Source organism: Amphiura filiformis, chromosome 3 (genome assembly GCF_039555335.1).
Source record: "Amphiura filiformis chromosome 3, Afil_fr2py, whole genome shotgun sequence".
Classification (NCBI taxonomy): Eukaryota; Metazoa; Echinodermata; class Ophiuroidea; order Amphilepidida; family Amphiuridae; genus Amphiura; species Amphiura filiformis.
The window spans coordinates 26494017-26505923 of record NC_092630.1 but is presented as its reverse complement, the minus strand read 5'-3'; the positions used below and the strand labels follow the sequence as shown (position 1 = coordinate 26505923).

At 39.2% G+C, this 11907-nt stretch overlaps 1 protein-coding gene across 1 annotated transcript in view; it reads left to right on the top strand.

Moving 5' to 3' along the window:
• The first annotated feature begins 928 nt into the window (after positions 1-928).
• Positions 929-11907, top strand: part of LOC140148280 (guanine nucleotide-binding protein G(i) subunit alpha) — a 73328-nt gene continuing 62349 nt past the window's right edge. The window contains exon 1 of the mRNA XM_072170177.1: positions 929-1335. Within this exon, the coding sequence (XP_072026278.1) occupies positions 1218-1335 (118 nt within the window). The 5' untranslated portion in view covers positions 929-1217. The remainder of the gene's footprint in view (positions 1336-11907) is intronic.

Genomic DNA, 11907 nt, shown 5'->3' with positions numbered 1-11907 from the left:
ACAACAGTTGTGGAGTTACAGTCAAAAATGAGGGAAAACCAATATTTGATCAATAAATCAATAACTACCTACTTGCCTTGAGTTGCTGAATTTTCAGTGCAGTAGTTGTAGTCCTTGCCCCTATAATATACATATCTTCCTACTTGTCACCAATGCGCTATAATTTTTGAGAAAAATGCAAAAATAAGCACAAAATTGGCCAGGGGTGTAGTACCCCCTTAATTGGCTGCTATTAAGGGCTAGTAGTAGTAGGGGGCCTATTGCACAGGCTAGTCTCTAACCCTTGATTTTGGGCATTTGAGACCAACTGTTGTGAATTCACAATTTATTGCAAAGTCCTAAATTAACATTCCAGTGATTCCACCAACATTCCCGTCACCCCCTCATTTTTTTCCCACTATTTATTAATTTTGGGTGTAGGCCTAGATGTTGCCATGCCGTGTTGTGAAGGCATTCAAGTGCTCGCCAAGACCAGTTTGCTAGTAGGGATTACTAGGATCAATGACTTTGGGAATTTCCCTGTCCAAACTATAAACCGCACACGAAACACTTTCTTTGCTGAAATTGCCGGAGGTAAAATAAATTTAGACATGGAACTATTCATCCATATTTTTTTCAATATCCCAAACAATAAATTTCTTTGAACATTTAAAGGGTTTTTGTGTGTATGTGTGTTTTAAATAAATTAAGTCACAAAGTAAATCGCACAATTTGTTACTATTTGGGGCACAAATGACTACTGGTTGTCAACAAAAGACTCCCAATATTACGCCCACTCTTTTAAATTGCAACAACCAAAGCGACATGGCTTCTCGTTTTCCAATCAATTCCGCCCAATGATGTGTAAAAATCACCTCCAGTATGATCTTGATAAATTGCCTTGTTGAAGGGACATCATACGGGTTTCCCCCCATAATGCACCTGTGTCAATTCATTTTATTATCGTGTGTGTCAGCCCTCGTACTTTGCTACCGTTATTATTTTGTGGGGTGTGGTGCCTGTTTACAAATGTCGATTTTAACGTGATAGATGCTGGAAATAACGTTATTTTTTTATCAGATCGGCAGTTTGAAGACACTGAAGATCCAGGATCGGTGAGAAATAGAAGGAAGTACTCCCAGAGTGGAGAAAAAATCATTTTGATTTCTGTGAAATTATCACAGCGGCTATCGTTGTGGATTTAGGCCGCTGATACCCGGGACATTTTATTTGTCGCCATGGGGTGTGCGACTAGTGCAGAGGACAAAGCGGCCGCTGAGCGGTCAAAAATGATCGATAGAAATCTTAGGATAGACGGAGAAAAAGCTGCAAGAGAAGTTAAATTACTCCTTCTAGGTAAGTATGATCACGAAAGGAATATATTTTTGCATCCAGTGCATGGAGGAATAGGTGTGAATGCCGAACCCCCTGGATGGAATGGACGTGTCCAATGGACGATGAGGAAAACCTTTATCATTCCTGCCCGGTGAATCTTGCATCGAAAAAGGAAACAAATGGTGCTTCGTACGAACCCAAATCAGGCTATGTTTTAGCCGAAAATTACCCCTTAACTTCATTTTATCACCCACTGTATGTAATGTAACAGAAGAAGAGGGTTTCAAGCTGCAGCAAACTGTTTTTCATCGTATAATTAGCAACGTAATGCGTCAAAACAACCTTTTTTCCGAGGGTCAAATTCATATAAAATGCAAATATCCTCACTGCAGCCACACTAACCCGTAAAAAACGCCCTGAATTTGTTTGAAATTTTGCCCAGAAGTGACAGAATCTTACATTCCAATGGTCAGAATATTTAAGAGAATATGAAATGTATGAATAGCGGATTTTGATACAGAACAGCCTGTTGCAAAACAGCCAACATGAAAGAGACTGTCAATTTGATCATGTATAAATGTTCATAATCACACACAGTCGACCAGGCAGTGACCATTAAAATGTTTCATGAGTGACCTGTGTTCTGCTGGCCCTTTAAATAAATGTGTGTCAAGTAGATTGGTGGTTTTAATTTTATGCTTATGAAACTGGTATTTCTATAAACCAGATTTTTTTAGCCATAATCTTCATGTCGTCTATGGTGTGCAGTGTGCATATTCAACCACATCATGTTGACTACAAAATAAAACCCAAGAATTGGATGGTAAATAAATAAATGAAAATGGCATGATTTCACATGATGATGTCAATTGAAACAATCATCATAATCATGACAATGTGTGCAAGTTACTTTCACTTTGTGCAGGTAGATTTTCTATGTTACCGGTACCTGCACAAATGCAAGGTAACTTTTTTCTGGTAAATCGAACAATGATCCCAAGCTATCGCACTATTGTGCCAGGTTTGACTCTCTGTAAATAAAAATATGCAATAAGTTGTTTTCATGCCAATGCATGAATGGATGTGACGTGGCCCCGACCGGCGAGAGAATCTAGGCAGAATAAGTAATTCTCGATCATGAGAGGATGTACATGTACCTTCTGCGTCAGCGTACTTTTCATAGAATAACACGATCGCGGGACCTACATTTTGTACATGACCGAACATTGACCATGCCTAGCAACGACCGTGCGTGTCAGTGTTATTAGCCAATTCTCAAAAGCTGTGTTTGCACCGTAAGCACCGGTCTTTGCGTAGTACGCTTGATGCAAATAGTAATACCTGTGCGTACTCAAGTTGTTTAGTTGGCTCTCATGATCGAGAATTAAATATTTTGCCGATAACATGACTAAGCGTACTTGAATTAGGGGTTCATTCATAGGATTGAGGGCATGATCGCTGTTTATGCCCGAGGCGTGAGCCGAGGGCATAAACAGCGATCATGCCCGACATCCTATGAATGAACCCCGTTCATGAATACATACCCAACATTCTTAGCAATTCAATACAGATGAAAATAATAAGGGTTTACAAGTTTAAATAACATTTCCATACCGTTTTCCTTCATAAATTGGAAGAAATGAGTAGGCCTACTTGCAGGAAGCAGCTTCGGCTCATGTGAGGTCAACGGCCGGGAGTCAACGCGTGATACGCGTCATCTTTTGCTTCTTGGCGTGAGATGGGCGCTGGTGACATGCGGCGTGTCACGCAACACTGGCAAATCGTGGATCGTGTTAATTGGGTTCCAACGCGCTGCGTGGCGCAGCTTGTTTATGCCCTGCGTACTGGTCATAAACGGTATTTATGACCAGCAAAAAAGGGCGCAAATCCAATCAGAAACGTCGTTATATCGTGAGTATGTATGAATACAGCGTTCAGACCTGGCTACATCACTCGTCTTGTAAACGCACAAAGTCTTTGATTGTTGCCTATGCTTTTTGAGTTCGCTCACTCATACCCGACTTAGCGTCGACCCCCATAGGCAACATGCCCACATTCAGTGGTATGGAATATGGATTATCCATGGTCCCTGCAAGGATTGATATTCCACTGCTGGTATGGTCATGATGGTGTCATTGTGAGTGTTACTGAAGAATGAAGATGGAACTGTCCATTGCAACCGTCCAAGAAATAGGATATCATCACAGGCAATCTTTGTTAGTTTCTAAGACTCAATTATTAAAATCTCAACAGAAAGCATTTTTTTTATCACAAATTAATGTAAAAAAACAAGGACTACCCAGAATGAAGTTGGCAATGGCATGGGCATTTATGTAGAAACGATGACCTTGTATTTGTAAGGCTTAAATTTATTTATTTTGATATTTTTATGGGGCCATTTTATTAGTTTCATCACAAAAATCCTGTCCACTCATTTTACCGACACCAGCGGCTATTTTAGGAATATACAAGGAGGAAATTGCCCCATATCGACGTGCCCTTGTACTTTGATCATTGTCCACAAAAGTTTTCCACAAATGAAAAGTACATTGCTAGATCATTGATGAAGACGGCCATATTAATTCTTAAATTTTGGCGATGGTGTTTCTAGACTTCAAATTGCGCGATATCCTAATTAGTGTCTAACCGATATGATCGGTAAAATAATGATCAGCCAGATTTTCACCTTATCGGCAGGGGTAGTGCTAGAACTAAACACTCCAGTGTCCGCAGGAACTTGCAGAAAATTAAAAGGTAGGGGGGTCCGGAGTAGAGTTTGGTGAGTCCGAGTTGTACAAATGCAGCATAAATAGTATGTCTGCAATAGCGCTAGATTGAAAAACTGGGGGTCTGCAGGGACCCCTGAACTTGCAGAAAATATAAAAACAGGGGGTCCGAACTCTATTATGGTGGGTCCGGGACCCCAAAAAGCAACATAGCGCTACCCCTGCTTATCGGTATGATATCTGAATTTTTTTAATTCCTATACCGATTTCAATAATGTTAAAAATACATTAAGGAGCATTAATTTAATTGTTTGTCTCAAAGTTCTTCAGTCTTTTTTCATTTTTTTTTAAATTTTGAAATGCTTGTCGATGTCGAGGTGACCGTTAAATGCATTTTTATACTATGATATCCATATGCGCTGTATGACTGTTTAAAGAAATAAATCTCAAATACAGCCCATATCTTGAGTTGCGTTGTCTTTTATTTTCAAGTTGTTCTTCTTTCAAAACATGTGTTTAAGGAAGTAGCCAAAACTGTCGAATTCTGCACCCAATTCTGCCTTTTGCACTTATCTGGCTAATTCTGTGATTTTGGCATTAGTGATGCATGGATTCCTACCAGAAAATATTTCCACAACAATGTCTTCCAATGACTGGTTTTTGTTTTGATGTAAAAACCCATCCAATACATGTCTTTTCGACCTGGGTTTAGACCCCAAATATCTTGACTTTCAGGATACGACTCTCTATGGTTTCCATGCTGAACTAACTCAAAATTATCAATATGTTTGTACAGCAGTATGCCCTATCGCTACAAACAAGAACCTTCAACTTTTGTCTGTTGTTACGGTTCTGACTATGATCGAGCATGCTAGGACAGCAAAAACGTACCGTAATCTATTTTGTACTTTTCAGTTGCTTACGCAAACTTTTAGGTGTTATCATAGTTATGTGTATACCTACGTATCTTTATCATAGAGCGACAACTTGACTTCTGGACTAGAGACTGTCATGTCGGCTCATTTTTATTTTACGTAAAACTTGCAATCTCGCCATTATCTTGGAATGAAAAACAAAAACTTCTGAGGTTTATTTTTTGGGTTTTGTTGAGAAAAAATTGGAAAAAAATGTTGACTTTATATTAAAACCTAACAGTAATGCACACGCCACGGTTTTACTAACGGGTGTGGGAGCTTTGAGACAAACAATTAAATTAATATAGCCTTATAATATTACTGGCCAAGAATAATATAAAAGTTGATGTCATCAGATAAGACAACATTTTATCAGCAAAATTGATAGAATTCAATGGACACAATGACCTTGTCCCTGGGTGCATTGACATACGTGCCGTCAAAGGTCATCTAGGGTTATAGGTCATCTAGGGTTATTTGAGGTCATTTTGTTCAGAAAGCTTTGTTTATGTGCATACAGAAATTGATGGTTCATGATAATTACTAGCAGTAGCATTGATTAATTTTAGGGTCAGATGCAATGTAGGGTGGTATGGAATCTGGGGTCAAAGGTGATTTAGGGTCATGGTCATTGTTGATTTGGGGCACCAAGTCTCCTTCACTATCTATGACCAAAGGTAAACATTTTGTTATTTCTCCCACATGGTGCATATATATAGGACGTGGACCAAGGATGAAAATAAGATAGCTTGAACCAGGGACCACTTTGACAAAAAATGGGGTGAACCAGTTACCAGGGACCACTTTGGATGAAACAGAGGCCACTTACAAGCAGTGTCCGATTTACAAATTTTTTCCTACCTGCACTGGTGCATGTAGCCCAAAATTTCTACATGCACAGCAAAAAGTGTGCATGCACCAAAATTAAAGCAAACATAAAATCACATTGAATCACGATCATTGTCAGTTAAGCTTGTAATAATATTCCGGCTCCACTGTCATTGTCATTTTTATGCCGATCACTCGCCGATTTCTTAGCCAAAACACTGGATGCTGTGGCTTCATCTGTTCTAGAACTAGTCGCCGACGAGGTGCACGATTTCCAGAATGATGCAAGTGTTTTTGAGCTATTTCCTTTTTGCTGGACATTATTATGATTATTTTCCGTGACGTAAACAAATATTTCCCACGGTTTAAATTCGGTTCTTTTTTTCAATGAAATGAAAATGACAGTTTCTACATGTGCGAGGGTATCGGGAATTGGTGGATGACGTCACATTACGCTAGCCCCTCTAAGGGAAGTCATAGTCTCGGACCAGACTGTATCAGTGGCTATCTCGAATGTTCGTTAGGATCGACAAGTATCAGACCGACGCAAACTGGCTGTGTAGGAGACTAGGGAAGTCAATGAAAAAAAGTGACAGTTCTCACGTGATAGGGGTATCGGGAATTGTCAATTGCGCGATTTGCGCCAGCCCATCTAATGAAGTCAGGATATTGCGCTAAAAATAGATCTGACTGACTGCTTGTTTACTTTTGTATATTGCCTTGTCATATCGCTAGCGCTAAAATCGTACATGCACGCGTGCAGGCAGGTAGTGAAAAGCTGCATGCACAGAGGGAATGTTACATGCACTGGTGCAGGTATGCAGGTGGTAAATCGAACACTGCTTACAAGGGTGAAAATAAGAAGTGATGGACCATGGGTTACTTTTACATCAAAATGGCACCTGGTTTACAAATTAAACTAGGAACCAGGGGCCATTTCCAATCACCAATGGACCAATAAAAAGAAAGATGTACTGAATGAGTTTTCAGCACTAGTTGCTTTGAACTTGAATAAATATTTTCAGTTCACTATCCAGGGGGCTAGTTTCATGAGAAAAGTGTCACATGGTCAACTAAAATTTAGATGGAACCAGGGGCCATTTGAGAGTTTCTGGGGGCCAATCAGCTCCCTTCTCCCACTTATTTCACACACCCCTAGACCTGCTCCCCCCATCATGGTCCCGACCCCCCTATCGGCCCTGTCCCATAGAATGACTCACGAGCTACGCCAAGTGTTGTAGGTCCGTGGTCTTATGCATGTGGATTAATACTAAATTTATGCTTGATGAGTTCATTCTTTTCTGCAAAGCTGTTTCTGTTATTAACTTACGCCCCTCTAGAATCAAGCCTTGAAAAATCATTTACCATAGCCATAATGGTAGGCCGCAATGTAAGATGAACAAATCAAACCATGTCCCTTTAATGTTAAGATCACATTCTACATGTATCGCAAGTTATTATCTGTTCTAAATTCCAGGGACACCTCTGAATGCAAATTTTCCTGGGCAGGATTAGGCCTTTGTTCAGTGGACAAGCATGAAAACTGGCACTATAGCCCTGTTATAATTACCATATTCATTCCAATAAGCGCCCCGGGCGCTTAACAAAGTCATTTTGTATGGGCGCTTATTGTTTTACCTCATTTACCTAATTTTTTCATGAGGGGCGTTTATTAGAGGCAAATTTACGTATAAAAGGGTCCTGAGATGTTCTAGGAGCTTTTCTGATGCAGAAAATGTACCGTATTGCCAGTTTACGCAGGACTTGTAGTCCTGCAGCTATTTCACTGTATCGACATAGATCTATCTGTCACTTCAACATTAATGGTAACCTTTAGCAAATTGAAAATACACTGGGTGGGCGCTTATTGGGGCATGGGCGCTTATTGGAACGAATACGGTATATTGATTTTTCCAAGTAAAATATATTGAAATTGGCTGATGTGACGTTGTGGACTTCAGAGTCGCAGAAAAAAATCAAGACGGGAAAAATAATCTTTATAATAGGCCTATCATTTTTCTGAAGCTCTGAAAATATTCTGTGAACACGATCACTCGTGAAATATTTTCTGCGAACTTTCTGCGACGATAACTGATAAATAAAACTAAACGCCAGTGACAGGTATGAATATAGCATAAGTAGGCCTAGGATTCGTTCCCCAGAAAAGCAGGTTTTTCATTGATTTGCCAAGGGAAATAATTTTTTTTGTTGCATATTGTTTTGGAAAAACTTCAACTGTTCACATCTTTTAAAAAGGGGGGATCAAAAAAAATTCAGTCCTTAATAGAGGGGGATAAAAAAAAAATCGAGGGTAAAATTCCGGTGTAAAATGTACAAGAAGGCATGTAGGCCTCAATTCCAAAAATTGTGCATGCTCCGCGCGCATGAATGTTAAGTAGGCCTATTCAATTTTGTAATCTCAAGCTACAAATCAACAAAATGTGCACACTTTACAATTTGGGTGTAGGCCTAACACTATGACTCCAATGAGTAATAACTCCAAACAGTCATATTTAGCTAATGACATAGGGTGGGGAGGGGGCATAAATCCCCCCAATATATTGTTAGGGGATGGTCCATAGCCTACAATCATCCCCACAAAATTGACGCCTGTAGGCCTAGGCCTATATGGGTTTCTAACCAAAATTAACCCCATATTTGGTCATTTTAAAATAAAAAGTGCTAATTTTGTGCGCTTCAGGCAAATTAATTCTAAGATCATGCTGGGGCTTTGCCCTGGACCCCACCTGTTTAATAGTTGTGTTCATACTCGCGCTCCGGCTCCACGCTCGCAGAAAATATTTCAAACAACAGTTCACGTTCCCAGAAAGGAAATTATTTTTCGCTGCCCTGCTACTGCCCATCTAGCGCCACCTGTAAAGAAAGTAAACATACTTATGAGTTATGAGACCATTTTTGGACCATAATGTACATAAGGACCAGTGATTACACTGACAAAATATAGCTCTTTCACTTCTGGGTGATTTCAAAACTTTTGGATACCCCTCGCACTCCAGGGGCAGTATTAAGACCGAAAGTCGGGGTTGTTTTCCTGTGTTTTTCACTCCCGAGCTTGCATAAAATCCAAATGTATACATGGGATGAAAATTAAATTTCGGGAGTGAAAAATATTTTGCAGTGTAGTTAGGGTAGAAGTAAGGTCCAAAAGTAGAGGGTCAGAGTTCACCCCCGAGCTTGCACATATTCCATTAGAAGGTGAAAAATTAATATATTTTTAATTTAGGGGGTCATTCACCTCCGATCGGGGGTTAACGCTACCCCTGCTCGTACCTGTGAATTAGGATGTACAGTCAGCAGTGTACAATGCATGTTTTGAGATCATAAAACTTCCTGTGCTCACAACTTCTGGGTCTATGGTTGCATCAACTTGCACTGTTGCAAATCTAGGCTCAAATTGGTTCATGCCCCAGGTTCATGCACAATAGATGTTGGTCACGTGATTGCGCAAGAGCAGAGGACCGAAAACTAAAAATTTTGCCTAAAAATTGATGTGCGACTTTTAATACTTTGAAAAAAAGTTTTTCTAAAATGTTATGTAGTTTGACCTAGTTTTAATATGATATTTGTTGGAATATATCCTAGGCATAATCGATCAACTTTTCAAGCTTATCGCTCTTTTCAGGGTTTTTTTCACAGGGTCTGAAAAAGCCGAAAAATATGTGAAATTCGGAAAGCATAAATTTAAAAAAAAAAGTTTTTCTAAAAAATTATATACGGTAGTTTAACACAAAATGAACATCTTGGTCATGTTATTAGAAGTTGTTTTAGGCATAATCGATTAAATTCTGAAGCATGTAGCTCTTTCTGTTTTCCTGTCCTTCCATTTTCAATTTATAAACACAGGGATTTTTTCACACATTACAAAAATTAAGGGGTAGGGATAACATTTTCATATTTTTTTCAATGTTGTTGTATTTTAAATTCCTTAAATTTGGTATCCACTTGCAGCTTATAATATTCTGCATAACATGACAGGTACATGTACATGTAAATCATCTCTTTTCACCACTCCTATCAGAAGATGTATTGGTGCAAAGCTCATTTTTTTTATCAGAAACTGCAAATTTTTGAGTAACTTTTGTCACCTCACCTGAAATGTCAACTTTCAATGAGTTTTATTTTGACTGGCCATTTTGCGACAGGCTTTGTAATTCAAAATGGACAAAATCCTTTAAAAAGAGCAGCAGCGCGTAGTCTAATGTGTTGAATCAACGTCAAATACTTAGCGGCGCGGGGTTAGCGACTCATTTTTTATCAGAAACTGCAAATTTTTGAGTAACTTTTGTCACCTGAAATGTCAACTTTCAATGAGTCTATTTTGACCGGCCATTTTGCGACGGGCTTTGTAATCCAAAACGGAAAAAATCTTTTAAAAAGAGCAGCAGCGCGTAGACTAATGTGTTGAATCATCGTCAGCGGCGCTGGGTTAGTGATTTTTTTGTTGGTTTTGGAGTGTCGCTCCCGCGCTTTTTATAAACCCACCCTTTATACCGCAAATTTGAACCCCAACCCTTTTTATCGATTTTGGGAATTCCAAACCCCCACGCTGTAGAACGTGTGCCGAACAAACAGTGAAATTTGAACAGATTATACAAAAAGTAGCCCCCCTGCTTGCTTGTTAATTAAGGGATGCACCATTCAATTATCGGGGGCATGGTAATTTTTGTCGGGTGGAATTTTTTTTGGATGTGAAAACATGATCCAGTGTGAATCCTGCCAAATTAACCACAGCGTTGCCTTGTAAAATTTTTGAACAAAAAGGGGTGAAAAAATCAATCTGGGCCTTTAAAAACCCATAAAATCCAGGAGCTTCTGGATGAAGTTTCACCACCGCACCATACCCGCTATGTGCCCGCTCTAACTCACAAAGTCCTCAGGCTCCTTTAACATGTTGGCGCTTCATGATCACTGAAATTTTCTTCAAAATTTACTTCAAATAAACAAGTTGAGCAGGCCTGGTTTAGCCGAATCTGCAAGAATGGATTCTTAGTTTCTCATTGAATTGTGTGGGCTCTCCTATAATAGTCTAGTCTAGTAATTTTTTGGCAAAAATCACATCATGTACATTGTACAATGTACATTTACACGTAGAAGAACTCGGATTGTCAACATTCGCAAATTTCCCTGAAGATCATCACATCAGGAACATGTTTTTAATTTTCTTTGGAAGATCAGTTTCTGGAAATGTTTTGAATCAGTACGTACATTACTACATGTATCTGCTTAAAAATATATGATACTATGTACATACATTCCAACCAGAAAAATAAAATCTCTGCATGTTAAAAATGGCAAGTGTTACTAGAAATAGAAATTTGATTTTTGAAGCAAATTTAATTTGAACATTTGCTTTGAGCATAATCGTACATGTACACAGAAGGCAATTGAGTCGTTCATGCAGCTGTCATCGTTTGAATCATGAATGCATGCCAGCCAAATTTCTAGGGTAAAGTCACACTGTTAACCCTGCTGTGGAAGACACTTGGATATTAATAGGTTAGCATGTCCATGCAATTATGTGAATTGTCCACGTTCTTCGCGTCATGGGAGTTATATGTTCAAGCACTAATTGGTTGTATAGCAATGTAAAACAAGTGAAGTAAATTAATTTGCGATTAATTTGAGAATGCAATGCATCATGAATTAACTTGTTAGGTAGTTAATGTAAATTGCAGAAATTTAAATTGGTGTCTGAAATTACATAATACACCTCTAAATGATGATAACCTTTTTTTGACCCAATGTATTTTAACTTCTGTCTATAATAGTACTGTAGTTAGTAGTACCAGTGGCGTGCGCAGCACATTGAAAGTGGCGGGGCCAGGTTGTTCAGTTCCCCCGAATGGAGTCGGATTAGGAGCGGCTTGCTGTGCAGCCCCTCACGAGGGGCCCCTGGCGGGTGTCCAAGCTCTGGGGTTTTAGCGTTTTAAAAGGCCAAGGAATCCTATTTTGAGGGGGCAAATTTTGACGTTTTTGCACCGTCAAAAGTGACGGACTCTTTCATAAATACTTTTTTTTTCACACCATACAATTACATGTACGGTACCGGTATGTAATTTCTCAGATTTTTCCTTCCATGGGACCTTCCAATTTCCCCCGAATGG